The 20096-nt window shown below is 35.6% G+C and overlaps 2 protein-coding genes and 3 pseudogenes across 2 annotated transcripts; 2 read left to right on the forward strand and 3 right to left on the reverse strand.

The window, feature by feature from the left end:
• Positions 1-3485: 3485 nt before the first annotated feature.
• LOC130504333 (GEM-like protein 1) lies at positions 3486-5652 on the reverse strand (annotated as a pseudogene).
• LOC130504331 (putative F-box protein At1g47790) lies at positions 5612-8973 on the forward strand (annotated as a pseudogene).
• A 1537-nt stretch (positions 8974-10510) lies between these two features.
• On the forward strand, positions 10511-11539 carry LOC108819791 (putative F-box protein At1g47790; annotated as a pseudogene).
• Positions 11540-12999: 1460 nt separating this feature from the next.
• Positions 13000-14934, reverse strand: LOC130504332 (exopolygalacturonase clone GBGE184-like). The gene is made up of 4 exons (XM_056998948.1): positions 14682-14934; positions 14237-14539; positions 13455-13958; positions 13000-13374 (listed from the first exon to the last, which is right to left on the reverse strand). The coding sequence occupies exons 1-4, from the start codon at positions 14886-14888 to the stop codon at positions 13123-13125; spliced, it is 1266 nt and encodes a 421-aa protein (XP_056854928.1). The 5' UTR covers positions 14889-14934; the 3' UTR covers positions 13000-13122.
• A 3314-nt stretch (positions 14935-18248) lies between these two features.
• On the reverse strand, positions 18249-19846 carry LOC108821970 (exopolygalacturonase clone GBGE184-like). Its single transcript, XM_018594974.2, has 4 exons — positions 19590-19846; positions 19145-19447; positions 18570-19073; positions 18249-18489 (listed from the first exon to the last, which is right to left on the reverse strand). Exons 1-4 carry the CDS (start codon positions 19794-19796, stop codon positions 18259-18261), a joined length of 1245 nt encoding a protein of 414 aa, XP_018450476.1. The 5' UTR covers positions 19797-19846; the 3' UTR covers positions 18249-18258.
• Positions 19847-20096: the final 250 nt, after the last annotated feature.

Consider the following 20096-nt stretch of genomic DNA (forward strand, 5'->3'; position numbering starts at 1 on the left):
GTTTTATCATCTGTGTTCCAGATTTGGAACCCAAGCTTGCGTCAGGTTTTAACCTTACCACGTCCCAAAGAGCCGCCCATCCCCATCTCGCTTTCTAGCTGTAAGTGTTATTTAGGTTATGATCCATTGGAGGGTAAACACAAAGTACTATCCTTATATTATGGAAGTAATTATGTAAAGCCTCTGATTCTTACATTGGGAGCTCAAGAATCATGGAGAAGAATAACCAAAGGTATCCCTATGCATTCCCAAACTGTAAGAGGACTTAGGGGATGCTTCAATGGAGTTATATATTTTCAAGCAAGAGTTGATGATCATAATATAATAATGAGATTTGATGTCAAATCTGAAAGCTTCATGAATCCTATAAAATGTCCAGTGTGTTCTCCTTTTCGATGGTTTCATAATATGATACCCTATGAGGGAAGTCTAGCCTTATTTACTCATGACTTTCCCTTTGTTACTGGTGAATTATATATTTTGAAAGATGCAAATGGACACAAATGGACGCGTCAATGCTTGCCTCATGTACGTTTTAAGAGAGGGTGGAGGAATCATATGCATTTCAAGGGTATTACTGCTGCTGGTGAGCTTGTTTTTGCACCAACAAGTTTTATTGACTCTTTTTATATTCTATATTTGGATCCTAGGAGAGACAGCACTAGAGAAGCCTTCTTTGAAGGATTTACGGGTGATGAATTTAGACGCAGCTGTCATGGAGTTTTTAACTACCGAACAGCTATAAATGTTTTCCCAAATCACATGGAGAGTCTCGTGCCTTTGTAATGCAACTAGCGTCTTCTTTCGCTCAATGCTCTTCAATGTTTTTTTTTTTGTTATGAAACTATATGATTTGCTCTTGTCTTTTCCATTGTTGATGTGATTTTATTTGATAATTCCTCATTTGATGTGCGTTTACGATTTACATTCTCTTTTTGTCAGGAGTATGCAAAAGTCAAACACAAAGCCAATAAACACTTGTTCAACTTAGAAAGCTGTAGCTTTAAGCCTTTAACTTTACCATCGGCATCTCTCGACTTATCCTCTAAAACATGAATTGCTCGATGTTGGTTGTTGTCAAGGCAGCCCGTAGCCGAAACGAAAATAGCCCCAGCCTTGGCAAGTTGACAGAATATAATTTTGGACCGATGTAGACTGGAAAGAACAATCGGTAGAATCTAGGCACACTATCATCTGAGCAATACATAACATCGCCATAGTATCCGTCCGCCGACCAACTGCCAACTGGCCTACCTCGAGATCAAACAGAGTTTTACTCTCGATTTGGTCGATAAACGCCTTGCTCTTTCTAGTATTTTTTTGGGTGAGAAATGCTTGCCGTTTTTTAATTCATAGTCGACTTATAAATTTACAGTTTCCATGAGAGACACGCGGATCCTCTTTACCCGACCCGGTTTGTTTTTTTTTTCTACCTTCGTTAACTTGAAAATAATAAACTTGTTTTCCCAGTAATGATTTACATATTATTAGTTATATTTATTAAGAAAAATACTGTAAAAATATAAAGATTGATTACTTACAAAAAAAGATAATGTTGACAAAAACCTCTAGTAAATATATTTTTAATGAAAACTGAATAAAATCATTGTGTAATTGGTCAAATCTTGTTGAACTCTCTTTAGTAGGTACTTCTTTTTGTTTTTTTTTATCTAGGATATATGATGATTTCAACGTCATGTTTTTTCCTTTTTTATAATTTAAAATTAATTAATGTAATTAATAGGCTCATTTATATTTTATTAGTTAAATGAAAACAATTTTTATTAGTTAAGTAACGTGAAAATTTCTACAAAATTTCAATCAATTTTTTTTGGACTATAAAATATGCAAATGAGACTTAATTATCTTTAGAAGAATTCCAGTAAACTGTATTGTCAGACTCAACAACAAGAATTATATATTAATCATATAATAACTTATCGTACTATAATATTAATTTTTAGAAAGTATTCCACATTAGGAAACCTTTTTTTATTTTCTTTTCATTAAAAAAGAAAAGTACGGTAGAGATCTAGAATCTGTACATTTTTACCATGGATCATGTGGATTCGCGTTTATCCCTTATAATCACCCCCAAAGAAAAACAGCTGATGTTTATGTCTCATGTTTATTTTCTATATAGACTCGACGACATCAGAGAAGTAACAACCCCCTCCCCATCTCTTAAAAACAATTGATGTTTATCTTTTTTTACAAACTTGACAACAAACATTGCCATTTATTCGGCGTTTTTATCCACACATTAAATAAAAAAAATCAGTTAAGGTGTAAAATTTTATATGGTTAATCAGAAAGCTCATTACCTAAAGAAGTATAGACTATTCTCGTATAACTGAACAAACACGACACGAGCTCTAGCCTTTGTAGGTCTTTACATCCTCTAGCCAATCCATCAAGACCCTTGTCTGAATAACCGACAATGATCAAGTTTATCCTCCTCAACCTCCTGCGAAACTGCCCAATGTATAACTCATTCCAACATCACTGACACTTCATGTTTCCAGACACAACAAATCTTTCTCAGCTTCTCACATATATTTTGTGTAATCCTTGCACGTTAATATTATTTTTTCTTTTCATTATCTACAGCTAAACAAAGTTCCAACTCGTTGAGTTTCTTACATAAATGATATGAGAAGAGACTATATATTTCAGAAAAAATTGTCTAAGTGAGAAACTAATCCTTTGTATTCAAGAACCTAACAATTAAGAAAATTCAGTTCGTACCTCTATGCATTGACTATAAGACTTTCGTGTAAGTCTTCTATTACCAAAAAACTTACATGGAAGTCTTCTGGCGAATATATCTGAAAAATGATTCGTAGCTTTAACCAATGAGATAATTTGTTTAACACACATAAATATTCTCCAAGCACGCATAAGTTCAAACGAAAATAACCCACCAAGAATCGTAAACTTGAATGGTTCTTTGAATCATAAAATTTAGAATCAAAATCTCATTTTTTATGAAGATAGAGAGAAAGTGAAAGAGATGTTATTTTTACTTCATAAGAAATGAAAAAGAAAAAATGTAAATCGATTTTAAATGCATTAAAAGTTTCATAGTGGTTATTCATGGTAGTTGTGTGTTTATGATAATAACAATATTGTAAATACTTGAAAAAATGAGGATGAAAGAGTAAAAAACTTAATTTCAAAAAAAAAATAACAAAAGAATGGCATGGCCACCATTTTAATCCTTATAATCTATATTTGTGACAACAAATTTTTTTATTGCTATCCTATGGTATTTCTTTATAATTAATATTTGTAATCTCTTTTTCGAGCTCGGTTTATTATATAACTTGTGGCCTACTGTATTGTATTATATATGGAGCTCTAAATACAAACAATGCTAGTCAAAACGGAGAATATAACAGGAAGAAAGAATGAGGGTTTTCGAGAAGAAAGTATTGTTGAGCAATCAACCATGGATGAGAGAAGCAGACGAGAAAGATGAGCAATCAACCATGGATGAAGAAGCAGACGAGAGAGATCCAGAGATGATAGATCTCAAGTAGACAATATTCCTCTTGATCTAATCTTGGAGATACTCTCAAGACTTGCTAAGAAATCGATCGTGTACAACACAACCTGAAATGGTATCAAGTACAAAAACACACACTGTTTCATATATATATAAATATATAATGCACAATACTACAGACACCCGGTGGACGCTCATGGAGCATGCGACTGCACAGCTTCTTGGATGCTCTTCACAGCGCTATCATAAGTCACAAACCCCATAAACCAGAACTCCTGGTTGTCGACAAAAAATCACTTGTATGTACTTCTCTCAGATGTGTTTACTCTGCTTGTTGATGGGTTCACTGCCTTCAGCTGGTTCACCGGAAGTACCACCTGTCCAATATCAGATCAAAATCATCACTCACAGACTCCACAGAGAAGGATGAGAAATAAAAGAGTCTAAGGTTCTCAAAAGGAAAACCCACCCAGATCTCAAAATCTGTTTTGGTTGATACAACAAGCATGCAGAGATCATTTTATAAACAAGTTTACAGCTTGGTCGGGTTGTGTAGTGTTTCCAGCTCATGTTTGGGGTTTGGCAGCCCTTAAACCTTATATTTTGAACCAGTCAAAACTCTCAAACCGACAACTATTAATGTCTCCTCTAGTTTTATCAGGAATCCTAAAAGATTTAGTCCTCGGAATACATATACTTTAACAAATGTCTACTCAGGAAAAATCGTTAGACGGTAGATGTAATTAGAAATGACAAGAAATTTTGTTATATCCTACGAAACTGAAGTAACAAAGTATTTATCTATGTATACAGATGCATAGGAAATGACTAGTGTCACTAACATATATAATCAAATAATTACAGATATCAGACCAAAAATCAAGAAAGAAAAAGGGACCACAGGACCCAGCCAATATTACCTTGTAATAGCTCCACTTGGTCTGATCATCTTCTTTGTAGGAAAGAGGACTGTCACTACAGAACGCAAGCTTGTGCGTAGAAAGATACATAACACCCATCACAGAACCAGCGATGTAGACAAGTAGCAAGTATTGGTCTTGCGAAGATGCTCATCAGGAAGGCAATCAAATGTTTGCTTGAAGACCTTTTCATACCCACAAGGCAATCAAATGTTTGCTTGAAGACCTTTTCATACCCACATTCTGCAAGTATCTTCGTCCCCTGAGCGATTCGCGAAACAGCAGCATCAGTTACACTTGGGTCTGTTTCACTGAGAACACAAGGAAATATATCGTTCAATCATGTCTTGATCAGTTCAATACTATCCATATCCATACAACACTAGTTCCTTACATAAGCAAGAAACAAGACTATCTATCTTTCTCAACTAGTTCATCACTGATTCGTCAAAGAAGAAGGACAAGGGTGCTTACAGTGCTGCCAAACGTTCCCGGAGAGATCTTGCGCCGTGTCTCTTTCTCACAGCCGTGTCTATCATGTATCCTGTTGTCAACAATTTTAATAAAATCTAAGTCCATATCATATCTTCTCCGGGCCATTTATATATATTTTTAATAGGAAAACTAGATAAAAATGAAATAATATCCAATTTATTTATTTAAAGATATAAAATATTAGCCACTATATATAAATAATATGAATTTCCCTCTATTTACAAGTAGTTATATGTAAATGTTACTTTTTGGGTCAAAATATGTAAATGTTACTATCCAAATATATTAGAACAAAATAACTATTTTAAGATATTTTGAAGAGAAATATAGAAATATGTTTTTTTCAACATATTTCTATATATTTCTCTATTTTCAGAAAAAAAGATATTTTGAAGAGAAATAAAGAACTGTGTTGAATTTTTTTTTGATAATGTCAATTAAATTGATCGAAATATAACAAAATTCACATCCTTTTATAACTACCTATATCAATAAAATAATAGAAAAAACTAGTAACTTAGCTGTATATATTAGTCATTCAAAACAAGTTAATAGAAAACGTAGTTTAAATTTTTTTAAAATAAAATATAACATATTCTAATTCTAGTTTTAAAATACAAAGTGGGATATATATATAGCTAGAAGAAGGAATTAGGGTTTTTAAAATTTTCATTGTTTTTTTTTTTTTTTGAGAAAGATTAAAATTGTCATTGTTGCGCACTCGGCCATGGAGGAACAAGAGGACAAGAAGACAAGAGAGATCCACAGAGTAACACAAGATGATGATCAAAAATCACAACAATACCATATTCCTCTTGATCTAACCTTGGAGATAATCTCAAGACTTCCTGCTAAATCGATAGCAAGATTTCTATGTGTATCCAAGCTCTGGTCTTCTTTCACCACACTCCCGAGTCTTATCAACTCCTTCGCGTCTCAGTCCTCTTTACTGCCACCGACTCTTATGGTGACCTTATCAACAGAATCGACAAAACATGTGTTATTCTTTCCTACACACCAGAGTCCTAGCGGGTCGACTTATTCTCCATTATACAGTTATGAAATAACAAACTTAGATTGGAAAGGTTCGCGATCCGAGAGCATCCATGGATTGATTTTAACACCCGTATTGAAGATTTGGAACCCAACCTTGAGACGGTTTTCTGCATTACCTCGTCCTCCTGGTAAACACAGCTCGAATCGAGGCTGGTCGTCTTATTTAGGCTGGTCGTCTTATTTAGGATACGATCCATTGGCGGGTAAACACAAAGTAATTTGTGTATTGTCTAAAAAATACTCGGATAAGCCTCTTATTCTTACATTGGGAGCTCAAGAATCATGGAGAACAATAACCAAAGGACGTTGCCCTATGCATCGTCCAACTGGAGAATATGGGCGATGCTTCAATGGGATTCTGTATTATAAAGCTCGTCTTCTTGGTGATGGTTAGGGATGTTGTATTGGGTTACCCAGCCCAACCCAACCCTATAAAATATACACCCAACCCTATTCTAACACAACCCAACATTAACCCTAATAGTCAATGCATGAAGGGGTTGGGTTAGGGTTACCCATTTTATAAAATCTTTTAAAACAAAAGCAAATAATATTAACATGATTAACACTGTGTAGCTATTTTCAGAATTTTGATGGAAAATGAGATTTTGCAAATTCAACAAAAAACAAAATTTTGTGTATTCGGCAGAAAACCTTAATTTTTTTATTTGGACAGAAAAATTCAATTTCCAGGTTTTGGTGGGAAAACTTATTTTTCTGGTTTTGGCGGGAAAACTCATTTTTGTGGTATTGGCGAGAAAACTCAATTTTTCGGTTTTGGTAGAAAACAAAAATTTCTAAATTTTGACGGAAAAATTCGATTTCCCAGTTTTAACGGAAAACTCGATTTCCCGGTTTTGGTTGGAAAACTCGATTTCTCGGTTTTGGCGGGAAACCTCGATTTCTCGATTTTCTCGGAAAAACTCGATTTCTCGGTTTTCTAGGAAAAAGCCGATTTCTCGTTTTTCTCAGAAAACTCGATTTCTCGGTTTTCTCGGGAAAACTCGGTTTTCTCGGGAAAACTCGATTTCTCGGAAAAACTCGATTTCTCGGTTTTCTCGGGAAAACTCGATTTCTCGGTTTTGGCAGAAAACCCTGATTTCTCGGTTTTAGCGGGAAACCCTGATTTCTCGGTTTTAGCGGGAAACCCTAATTTCTTGGTTTTCTCGGGAAAACCCGGATTTCTCGGTTTTCTCGGGAAAAATTCGATTTCTCGGTTTTAACGGAAAACTCAATTTCCCGGTTTTGGTTGGAAAACTCGATTTTTTCGGTTTTGGCGGGAAACCTCGATTTCTCGATTTTTCTCGGAAAACTCGATTTCTCGGTTTTCTAGGAAAAAGCTGATTTCTCGTTTTTCTCAGAAAACTCGATTTTCTCGGTTTTCTCGGGAAAACTCGGTTTTCTCGGGAAAACTCGATTTCTCGGAAAAACTCAATTTCTCGGTTTTCTCGGGAAACTCGATTTCTCGGTTTGGCAGAAAACCCTGATTTCTCGGTTTTAGCGGGAAACCCTGATTTCTCGGTTTTAGCGGAAACCCTAATTTCTTGTTTTCTCGGGAAAACCCTGATTTCTCGTTTTCTCGGGAAAACTCGATTTCTCGGTTTCTTTGGGAAAAACCTGATTTCTCGGTTTTCTCGAAAAATCCGATTTCTCGGTTTTGGCGGGAAACCCCGATTTCTTATTTTTTCTCGGAAAAACCGATTTTTCGGTTTTCTCGAAAAAAAGATTTTCTCGGTTTTCTTGAAAACCCCTGATTTCTCGGAAACTCGATTTCTCGGTTTTCGGTGGGATAACTCTTTTTCTTGTTTTGGCGGGAACCCTAATTTCTCGGTTTTGGCGGGAACCTCGGTTTCTCGTTTTTGCGGAAAAACTCATTTCTCGATTTTTCGGTTTTGACGGGAAAATTCGATTTCCTAATTTTGGCTTGAAACTCGATTTCTCGGGTTTCTCGGTTTTTGGTGGGAAAACTTAATTTATCGATTTTGGCGGGAAAAACCAGTTTTGCGGTTTATGTGGAAAAACTCTATTTTGTGGTTTTTTGTGGGAAAACTCGGTTTTGTGGTTTTTTTCGGAAAAACTTGATTTTTCCGATTTTTGGCAAAAAACCGATTTTGGCAAAATATTTTTTTTTTTTGTGATTTTAACGGAAAAAAATCATTTCTGAAATTTTATAGAAACTTTTTTAGCAATTTTATCGAAAAATCAAAAAAAAAATTGAGGGTTTGACCCTACACTAAAACATTGTTCTATAACAAAAAAAAATATCTAATAGGGTTAACCCTGTGAAAACCCTTTATTTCTTTAACCCAACCCTAAAGTGACCCTAAACATTTTATGAATAATACATTTGGGTTAGGGTTCTTAAATTATTGAATGGGCTGGGTCAGCCCTAAATCTCACAACCCTATATAACATCCCTAGTGATGGTCATGATATCATAATGAGCTTTGATGTCAAATCTGAATACTTCAATCCTATAAAGTTTCCGGAGGAGGATCGCTCTCGTCAGCTTCATATGATACCTTATAAGGGACGGGTAGCCTTAGTTACTCTTACCTCTAATGTTGTTAAACTCTATATTTTGAAAGATGCACACGGAAACGAGTGGATGTCACGCTTTGATCTTCGTCGTCTACCATGTAGGAGAGTAGGGAGGAATTCTATACATTTCAGGGGTATTACAGATGCTGGTGAGCTTATTTTTGCTCCGTACAGTTTCTATCAAGAATCTTATATTTTATATTTAGATCCGAGGAGACACAGTACTAGAAAAGTATTTTTTGGAAGAGGCCGTTGTGGAATTCATAGCAACCACAACAAGTTCACTGTGGAAGTTTTCCCAAATCACATCGAGAGTTTATTCTCTTTATAGAGCAACAACTTCGGTGCTCAATGCTCTTAAGTAATTCACTGAGTTCATGTCTATGCATTACTTAGATATTTTCTTTTTTAAGCAACTGTTACTTATATTTTTTCTAATGCTATTTCTTACTAATATAAAATATTGGCATACTATTAGTTCCAAATAGTGGACAAGATATGACGAAGTAGATCAATCTCTCTTTGTTGAAGCAACACACAGAGTTTATAAAATACCAAACACGCACGAATCTCTTTAAATTAATTTCTTTTTCTCTAATTTAAACTATAGCCTACGAATACTTACAAGTTGGTTAGAGCTAAGAAAAGATGAAGATGATATGATTGATTACAAGTTTAACAGAATATGAAAAGAGAATTTTAGTCATGTGAGTACGTAACTTGTGCCAAAAAAAGTCATGGGAGTAACTAAGAGCGAGATCCCAGTAATGAGCAACACCAGCATCCGTGAAAACTTTCTTGGTAGCAGATTCGGTCAAACACTCTTGTACATGAAACCTATGAAAACTCGCGCGGTTTCAAAACACTTCCTTGCCAAACCAACCAACACTTATTTGCACCATTCTTCTTCTCTTCCTCTTTTCCAAGTTTATCCGCGTCATCATCAGTTTCTCGTATCTCTTTATTGTTTTTCTCTTACCCTCAACTACAACGACATTCATCCCACCCGTCATCACGCTACAGCCCAGTCAATCTGTTTTGTCTAGCATTCATCTCTACCTTGAATCTTGTTTCGGGATTTGAAATCTTGTAGACCTTGTATACGGTCACTATCGTCTCCACCACAGTTGTTGGATCATCAAAAAGCTTCCTCTCTTTCTTGTGGTTCAAGCAACCCTTGCCTGATCATCATCTCTTGTTTCTACTTTTTATTTTGCCACACGCCTCTGAGTTGGAAGTTTCTTTCTTCTTTGTCAGTTTAAGAGGTTGTTGAGGTGGAGACGCTGTTGCCTCTGCAAGTGGCTCTAAGGGAAGGGGATGCTCAACCGTATTGAGTACAACTTTTTTTTCTAACTTCAGATAGCTCTCGGTAATGGTACCATTCACCATGAGGATATTTGCATCCCGCCACTCAACATGATGATCATCCGGGATTAGCTCTTCCTTGGGCTTTGAGACACGTTCAGATAACTCTATTAAATTTGGGTTTATATCATCCATTGCCTTTGTCAGATATGCTCTCGCTTCACCTTGAGCTCTCTTGCTTTTTGCTTCACCGAAGCGACACTTTAGCTTCAAATTCTCAGCAAACTGAAAACTCATACGTTTAGGTAGGTCTCAGAATCATGTTCTTATCTTTTTTCTTTTTTTACTAAACTCTACAAAAAAAAACAAAATTGGAAACTGAAAAGCTTATGCTCTTTTCCATATTTCTTTTTTTTTCCTAAACTCTACAAAAATGGGAAATTTTATGTTGTTATCCTTTTTTTAATTGACACACCTCCACCTTTTACGTCGATTGTTAACTTATCGTCTGAATAAAAAAGGAACTGCAAAAGTTCTCTCAAAGGGGGTTATAATTTCCAAATAGTTCTCTCAACTAGGGAAATTCAACTACGCCAGACTCGGTTTATTATATAACGTGCGGCCTATATTAGAAGTACTGTTTTGTAATTATATATGGAACCCTTATTACAAACAATACTAGTAAAAAGGGGAATATAACCGGAAGAAAGAATATGAGGTTTTGAAGAAGAAAGTAATGTTGAGGAATCAGGCATGGAAGAACAAGAAGAGAAGAAGACGAGAGAGATCCATAGATGATAAACCACAACCAAACCATATTCCTATTGATCTAACCATGGAGATACTCTCAAGGCTTCCTTGGAAATCAACCCTGAGATATCGATGTGTGTCAAAGCTGTGGTCTTCTCTCATCACACTTCCGAGTTTTATCAACTCCTTCGAGTCTCGGTCCACTTCTTGATCACCGACTCTTCTGGTCACCTTCGCATCTGGTTCGGAAAGATATGTTTTCTCGTTTCCTCAACACTATATTCCTGACAGGTCGACTTGTTCTCCATTCTACAGTTACCAAATTACAGACTTAGATGGGAAAGGCTCGCGATCCGAGAGCATCCATGGATTGATTTTATCACATGTATTCAAGATTTGGAACCCAACCTTGAAACAGTTTTTAGCCTTACCATATCCTGATAAATGCAGCTCGAGTCAAAACGGACGTTGGGGGTCTTATTTGGGCTACGATCCTTTGGAAGGTAAACACAAAGTATTGTTCATGTCTACAACGAAACATACCGATCAGCCTAGGGTTCTTACACTGGGAGGTCAAGAATCATGGAGAATAATAACCAAAGGACGTTGCCCTAGGCATCGTCCATGTGGATATGGGCGATGCTTCGATGGGATTCTGTATTACAGAGCTAGTCGTCATGGTGAAACAGGTGAACGCTTTGTTCTTCATTTACCATGCGAGAGCGTTCAGAAGTATTCTATAGATTTCAGGGGTACTACAGATGCTGGTGAGCTTGTTTTTGCTCCATTTGGTTTCCATGAAACGTTTTATATTCTATATTTGGATCCGAGGAGAAACAGTACTAGAAAAGTCATTTTTGAAAGTAATATGGGTGACCTTAGACGCCGTTGTGGACTTGATACGAACAGCAAGTTCACCATTGAAGTTTTCCCAAATCACATCGAGAGTCTCTTTTCTTTATAGAGCACCACCCCCTTCGGTGCTCAACGCTCTCCAGTGATTCTCTTATGTTTTATGTACTTTTGATTTTCTTAAGTGTTTCTTTACGATTCACCGAGTGATCATGTCTATGCATTACTTAAATTTGCTCTTGAGCTATTTCTTTACTAAGATTTTGCATTAGATTACTGATTCAAGGATAAAGGGGATACTCCATAATTGCTTCAATGATTCTATAATAATGGGAATCACCACTAAATGAGTTAATTACCTTCTCCAACAATTGAGAAACACAAAGCATGAGTTTCTTATAATATTATTCTCTTATAATATAGCCAAGAACACGTTTCATTCCAACAATGCCAAACACAAAGCATGAGTTTCCTGAATCTTTGGTAAATATATATATATCGATTGAAAAGTTGACACACTAAAGGAAAAACAGCTGGTTATTTTCTGGTGACTCGAAGTTCCTCAAAACTTCACTTTAGGCGTGGTGTTGAAGTTTCGATAGCATGGGTTATTATGTGTTGTTTTTAAATTTGTCAAAACGTTACTTTAGGCGGTGATGTTGAACAGTTCAACTTGAACTTTCGATCGATTTAGCATGGGTAATTATATGGTGATGGAGTTCAAAGCTATATTCTGAAAGATGCACATGGACACGACTGGACACATCAACGCTTTCTAGGTGTACTTTGTAAACGGGAATGAAGGATTCGTATAAGTTTTCAAATGAATTTAAGAGGGTGGAAAGTTTTTGTTCTCTGCCTTGTATTAATATCATTGGGGAAGTTCTTGAGATGGTGGACACTGGAGACATCGATACTCTCAGTTAGCTTGACCATTTATGTGCTTGTTACTAATTAAGTTAAGCTAAATTTAAGAAACAAAGGAAAGCTTTCAGGCTAGAGATAGCTGATGTTTTAATTTTATTTTGTTCCTTTGGTCCGAGGTTTTAAATAGAGTATAGTTTTAATGTGAAATGGTTGTATACACTAAACTCACAGACCAAAGTTATGACCGGAAAAAAAATTCAAGCAATTAATTGACGGATCTGTTTATTATATTACTACCACAAAAAATAGAAAAGTTATAGTCATAGAAAAAGTTATCTGGTTCTGGGTTTGTACTGTGAACTGAAGGTTCAGGTGAAGGTTCAGGTAAGTGTAGTTTGGTTTCGTTGTTATGGCCACTGCAACTGTAACGCTTCCTCTTTCGTTAAGAGTTCCTGCTGTTCAAAGTGTAGAAGGATTAGTATTGTTATCCCTTGTCAAGGATTTTCTTTAGCTTTGGTTATAATGAGTCTAGAGTTCTCTTGTTATTGCTGTAGTTTTTGTTCAAGTGTCACCCGTTGTTTGGGTTCTCGTCACCTTGTTATGGGTTCTAGGATTTCATCTTTGTATGTTCTTCAAGTTTTATTAATCAAAATCAGATGGAAAAAAAAATAGTCATAGAAAAAATTATAAAAAATCATATATTATAAAAAATCATATATTCCAATTATTGTTGATAAACACACAAACTAACTCACAAACATAAACAAAAAAATGTTTGTGGAAATTTTTGATTTGTTTTTCAACATCAAATTACTTATACCAAAAAGCTTATTTGGGACACATAGGGAAGCTAAGTTTTCCACCGAAGATAACATTGGCGTTGGTACAAAGAGCTCCGACCAAACCTCCTGACGACGAGGGATGTCCTCCTTTGTCACCTACGAAGTTCAACTCCACATCAACGACGCTGACTCCTTTGCACGGTACTGCTTTGCTGCACATGATCTGAACTTCATCTTTTGAAATTGTTGTTCCTCTTACGTTCTTGAACAGCACATTGCTTATCGCAACTTTTGAATCCTACAAACACACACAAAGGTTATATTTTCGTAAATCAAGTGAAGTTTTGGTTTGAGATTTTCTGGGGTATATATTCTTACTCCGCCTCTTGTGCCGTAGTTTTGGTCAATGATGATTGGGTTCTTGACGTTTGTCATAATAATATCTTCATAGGTGATGTCCACAGCTGTGCTTGGAGACGAACCACCCCAACTCTTGATTCTAAGACCATTGTCGGTATCTTTCATGGTGCAGTTCCTAAAGTGAATATCGGCAACATTCTCCTCGTTCGGGTACTTACCAAGACTACCGACACTTAGGCCGTGTCCTGGGCCACAAGTCACGCGTTCGACGGTTACATTGGTGGAACCACGACCGACTGAGATACAATCGTCTCCTGTCGCTACTAAACTGTCAGAGATGTAAACATTGACCGCATTGCTCAAATGGATACCATCGGTGTTGGGACTTTCAGCAGGGGCAATAAGCTTGATGTTTTGGACGTTGACATTTTTAGTTTTTACCAAGAACATGTGGAAGGCCTTTGCGTTGACCGAGCTAATGCCGGAAATGTCAAGATTTAAGATGTTTCTGAATTTTAGAGACTGCATGCAGGTGTAAGTATGATCAGTACAAAAATATTAGTTAACGATATTATTTATTCTATTAAATAGGAACATGTTCAATTGATAAATATTTGATCCAATAATATATTCTATTTATTTTAAAAATTATTATATCAAATTAAATTAATATTAAATTCAAAATATGATTACATAAAATCTAAATATAAAATTTTCAAAAAAATAAATAAATAGAACTATACCTGCCCTTTACCCTTTTAAAGGGCGGTTAATACTCTAGTTATTAACTTAAATCTTACCGTTGGAGGAAGATTGCATACGGCCTTTTGACCACAGCCATCTGCTTTCCAAACGGCTTCACCTTTGCCGTGGAATGTGCCGGGTCCGGTGAGGACGACATTATCGACATGTTCGAATAAGAACCATTCAGGAGTCGGGTATCCGCTTGGTGGAGCGGTGATTGTGCCTTGAACTTCGACGGTCACTTTGCTCTTGCATGGACCAGCAAAAATTACTGGACCAGCCAGGAACTCTCCTTTAGGAACTAGTAGCGTTGCCGGTACAGGACTGGCACACACTTGGATCCATGTGTTTAGAAACGCCTGTGGTACAATTTTTTTAGAAGAAAGAAACCATTTATTATTGGATAAATGTTTCTTCTCGTGTGTATTTTACTAATAATAACAGTAACTTAAATTACGAAGCGAAACTCAAGCTAATTCCCTACAATTAAAGAAATCTCACCTTGGAAGAATCGGTGGCACCAGTTCCCACTGCTCCATTCTTAGTAATATCGAAGACCGTAGGGTTGCCGGCAACAGCGGCAAGGCCACGGCGGCCACCTAGATATTCACCATTCGCTACGCAAGAACCTAACACCAAGGCCATTAAGATTAATGAGCCTACATTAGTACTATATGCCTTGGCAACAAAAATTCTTGCGCTAGCCATGGTGATAATATCTTTTTATTTTTGCTTTTTGTTCTTTTAAAAATGTGTTGACAAATTTAAAAGTGATTTGATCATGGGAGAATTCATGTTGTTTTATAGTGTTCGTTTGTGGGCTATTTTTAGATTTTACTCAAATTAAAGCGTGATCCGCAAAAAAACAAAGAAAAATTCTTAAATGCCATCACATTTCTTACAAATTAAGTGGAACTACTATTAGATTGTTTTTCTATTTTAAAAACATCAATACTTGCATTACGAATAGGGAAATATATTTTGTTAACAAAATATCCTAAATAGTAAATATATATGTAAATCTAATCTATTAAAATAGAATCCTATTTTTATCTACAGTTAAAAGGTTGTCATTAAATTTTTGGACTTATTCATTTTTTCATTAATATATTTACCCAAATATATATATCAGATTATTCTGTTACAATAATACACAAAATATTCTGTAAATCTACTTCTTAACTAACGAAATTTATGTGGTTCAAAATTATAATAATCATAACCTTAACTAAACAATATAGATACGTATTGCTGAGGGCTGTAAACTTTATGGATTTGGACACGGTGGTGATGGGTTTATAAAATAAACTCCAATGTAGATATGATACCAGCGTTGACTTTGGACACTGTTTTACTTATTTTAGTTGGTAAACACAATCTCTTAATATATAGTAACATAGTTAAAACCTGAAGTTCATTTTATAAACCAAATTGCGAACAACTTAACACATTTTTGGAAATTTTCTGTCTGTAGATGTTATTAGTCTGGTGACTTACAAATTATTCAAATGCTTGGGAAAAGAAAGAAGAAATTGGAGCTTTTTCTCAAGAATATAAAGTAGTATTTATTTAATTTTTATTCTCTAAATATTATATTTTTAAACAATGAGTAAAATATACTATATTTTTTACGGAGACGATCTATTAATCATGTTTTTACTGCATAAAAAGAATATGAAAGTAAATGATCATATGTTTCATCGCATTTGTGAAAATCACTGTTTACAAAGATTTGTCACTTCTAAAATAGCTTATCCACATAATAATTAAAAAAATGTATCAGTAAACCCAGTAGTTAGCCTAATGGGTCCTATGTAAATGGTAATGATCTGAGTCAAATCCTATATTGCTAATAAATAATAAGTTTACTCCAAAATAACAAAACATCTAAAATTTTATAAATTATCGAAATCAAAGGCAAAAGAAAATAATCAGAGTTTTAAGGCGGGTCTCATTCTAGTATTATATTAAGGAAAAGTACTTTGAACAAACTTACGTGTGTTTTTAGCAATTTTTTTTTTTGCTAAAATTTGAAAAAAAAAACAAACTTGCTTCTGTTTTTTTATTAAAAAAATGTTCTGAGTGCGATAAAAATACAACCCTTTACACAAACCATTCCATACATCTTCTTCACCCAAACGCCGCCGGATCTTTTCTTTTTCGTTTATTCCTATCTATTTTCTGTTAGATTAGTCTGTGATCTCTGTTTCGATATTGTTTTGGATGAATCAGATGTTTCATCTTTACCTTCTGATTTCCGGTGGAAATCATGGGGTGTCACTAACTCTGACGGTGACAGATTCTCCAATACTTCCTGCTTCGGTTATCGACGATCGTCGGTTTCGACGTGATGGTTTTACCTTTACTTGAGTGGTATTTTCTGGCCATTGATCTTTGATTCAGTGGCGGCGTTTGTCCATCAAATTCTGGGTTTGATAGTGTCTTTCCGGTGGTAGAGATTTGGTCATCTTATCTTCAACCATTCGATGTTTGTCTGTTAGCCTTACGGTTTAATGGTCTGTGGCGAGCACTGAAACAACCATGGCCACCACCAGATTTCATCTTCTTGAGTGAACGGTATGGAAATCTTTCATCATGTACGGGTTGGTGTGGAATGATAATAATGCTTTGTATGGTGGTAATTATGTGTGATTGGTTTCAACCATTCGCTCAAATATTTCGGGAGGTTATCTTGATAATCAATGGATGTGTTATAATCTCTTCGGTTCCACCATGTAAGGGATTACTATAAGGAAGTGAAGACTTCGAAGCAATAAAGAGGTAGAAAATGCTTTTTCCACATTATAATAAATTGAAGATATGGTGTTATGGGTTTCAAAACAAAAGGATATCGATGCCATGGATATGTACAACTAAATATGTTATCTCCTACGACAGAAGTGTTTGGGACGAATTGCGATGTAACAGATAGATCGAATTCAAAGATTTTTAAAAAAAAGATGTTAACTCACAAAAATTGAGAGCCAAAAAAAAATTCTTAAAAAATCAAGAGCGAAGTGGAGGAAATCTAGCGAATCAGCCTGTTTTACAAATGCGTTAGGAAGTATGTGTTATTGCTGTCTCTGTTAAAAATTCTATGTAACATAAGTAATATTTTTTACACTGAATTGAAATCAATAAAGTTAGACGTTATTAAAAAAAAAACAAACAAACTTACGTGTGTATGCATATGCATATTTATACCCCTCCCCAAGTTTTGCCTTCCCAGATGTTGGACTTTAGTGTTATATTAAGACTTCGTAAAGAACAGAGTTTTGATAACACCAAGTTACCAACTTCATCAATTCATTTCTCATATAATTTAACTCCGTTTTTGATGTATGAATATGTCAGATTGTAGTACTCGTTACAAGCTTTACAATGAACCAATAATCTGATTACGACCACTGCCGGTTTGGCCGGAAAATTTTCAAAAACTGTGTTCCACCACAATGTAGTAAGATCACTATGTTTAGTCAGTCACACTAACGCTGAGGATCCTGGATGATAGTGATCTGAATCACAATGCTTCGGATCCTGGATGCTACTAGAGTGTCTCTTATTTTCTTTGTCCGTGATGAATGATTTGGGGGAAATTCAATTAAGCAAAGGAATTATTTATACACAACATCAATTGATTTCCCTATTGCAAACTGGAAAGTTTATGCAGTTTTCCATGTTTCCACTTTTCTACTAAGAAATTTGGAACTCCACAAAAAAAAATTCTCAGCAATCTATCAAATATTTTTCTGACATAATTGATTCTCGGAATACTTTTATGGGTTCGTTGTCGTGTCTAAGAGAAACAGATAGCTGATGTTTTAAATGTGAAATGGTTGTATATACTAAACTCACAGACCAAAGTTATGACCAGAAAATTTCCAAGCAATCAATTGGACAATCTGATTATTATATTATTACCACAAAAAAGTAGAAAAATTGTAGCCATAGAAAAAATTATCAAAAAGTCATATATTCCAATTATATTTGATAAACTCACAAACTAACTCACAAACCAAAAATGTTTGTGGAAACTTTTGATTTGTTTTCCAAAATCAAATTACTTATACCAAAAAGCTTATTTGGGACACATAGGGAAACTAAGTTTTCCACCGAAGATAACATTGGCGTTAGTACAAAGAGCTCCGCCCAAACCTCCTTTGTCACCTACCAAGTTCAACTCCACATCAACGACGCTGATTCCTTTGCACGGTACTGATTTGCTGCACATGATCTGAACTTCATCTTTTGAAATTGTTGTTCCTCTTACGTTCTTGAACAGCACATTGCTTATCGCAACTTTTGAATCCTACAAACACACACAAAGGTTATATTTTCGTAAATCAAGTGAAGTTTTGGTTTGAGATTTTCTGGGGTATATATACTTACTCCGCCTCTTGTGCCGTAGTTCTGGTCAATGATGATAGGGTTCTTGACGTTTGTCATCATAATATCTTCATAGGTGATGTCCACAGCTGTGCTTGGAGACGAACCACCCCAACTCTTGATTCTAAGACCATTGTCGGTATCTTTCAAGATGCAGTTCTTAAAGTGAATGCCGGCAACATTCTCCTCGTTCGGGTACTTACCAAGACTACCGACACTTAGGCCGTGTCCTGGGCCACAAGTCACGCGTTCGACGGTTACATTGGTGGAACCACGACCGACTGAGATACAATCGTCTCCTGTCGCTATTAAACTGTCAGCGATGTGAACGTTGACCGCATTGCTCAAATGGATACCATCGGTGTTGGGACTTTCAGCCGGGGCAGTAAGCTTGATGTTTTTGACGTTGACATTTTTAGTTTTTACCAAGAACATGTGGAAGGCCTTTGCATTGACCGAGCTAATGCCGGAAATGTCAAGATTTAAGATGTTTCTGAATTTTAGAGACTGCATGAAGGTGTAAGTATGATCAGTACAAAAATATTAGTTATTGATATTATTATTAACTTAAATCTTACCGTTGGAGGAAGATTACAATTGGCCTTTTGACCACAGCCATCTGATTTCCAAACGGCTTCACCTTTGCCGTGGAATGTGCCGGGTCCGGTGAGGACGACATTATCGACATGTTCGAATAAGAACCATTCAGGAGTCGGGTATCCGCTTGGTGGAGCGGTGATTGTACCTTGAACCTCGACGGTCACTTTGCTCTTGCATGGACCAGCAAAAATTACTGGACCAGCCAAGAACTCTCCTTTAGGAACTAGTAGCGTTGCTGGTGTAGGACTGGCACACACTTGGATCCATGTGTTTAGAAACGCCTGTTGCACAAATTTTTTAGAAGAAAGAAACCATTTATTATTGGATAAATGTTTCTTGTCATGTGTATTTTACTAATAATAACTGTAACTTACATTAAGAAGCGAAACTCACGCTAATTCCCTAAAATTAAAGAAATCTCACCTTGGAAGAATCGGTGGCACCAGTTCCCACTGCTCCATTCTTAGTAATATCAAAGACCGTAGCGCTGCCGGCAACAGCGGCAAGGTTACGGCGGCCACCGAGATATTCACCATTCGCTATGCAAGAACCTAACACCAAGGCCATTAAGATTAATGAGCCTACATTAGTGTTATTTGCCTTGGCAACCAAACTTCTTGCGCTAGCCATGGTGACTTTTTATTTTTTATTTTTTTATTTTATTTTTATTTTTTTGTTCTTTTAAAAATGTGTTGACAAATTTAAAAGTGATTTGATCATGGGAGGATTCATGTTGTTTTGTAGTGTTCGTTTGTGGGCTATTTTTAGATTTACTCAAATTAAAACGTGATCCGCAAAAAGCAAAGGAAAATTATTAAATATCAATACATTTCTTACAAATTAAGTTGAACTACTATTAGATTGTTTTTCTATTTTAGGAACATTAATACTTGCATTAAGAATAGGGAAATATATTTTGTGTTAACAAAA

This window comes from Raphanus sativus, unplaced genomic scaffold (assembly GCF_000801105.2).
Source record: "Raphanus sativus cultivar WK10039 unplaced genomic scaffold, ASM80110v3 Scaffold1501, whole genome shotgun sequence".
NCBI lineage: Eukaryota > Viridiplantae > Streptophyta > Magnoliopsida > Brassicales > Brassicaceae > Raphanus > Raphanus sativus.

Excerpts from the sequence above, each read along its gene's own strand:
- LOC130504332 (XM_056998948.1), bottom strand. The coding sequence starts at position 14,888 with ATGGCTAGCGCAAGAATTTTTGTTGCCAAGGCATATAGTACTAATGTA. Across the intron at positions 13,959-14,236 it reads TATGCAATCTTCCTCCAACG|TCTCTAAAATTCAGAAACAT; the intron begins GTAAGATTTAAG and ends ACCTGCATGCAG. Across the intron at positions 13,375-13,454 it reads ACTACGGCACAAGAGGCGGA|GATTCAAAAGTTGCGATAAG; the intron begins GTAAGAATATAT and ends GTGTGTTTGTAG.
- LOC108821970 (XM_018594974.2), bottom strand. The coding sequence starts at position 19,796 with ATGGCTAGCGCAAGAAGTTTGGTTGCCAAGGCAAATAACACTAATGTA. Across the intron at positions 19,448-19,589 it reads GTGCCACCGATTCTTCCAAG|GCGTTTCTAAACACATGGAT; the intron begins GTGAGATTTCTT and ends TTTGTGCAACAG. Across the intron at positions 19,074-19,144 it reads ATTGTAATCTTCCTCCAACG|TCTCTAAAATTCAGAAACAT; the intron begins GTAAGATTTAAG and ends ACCTTCATGCAG.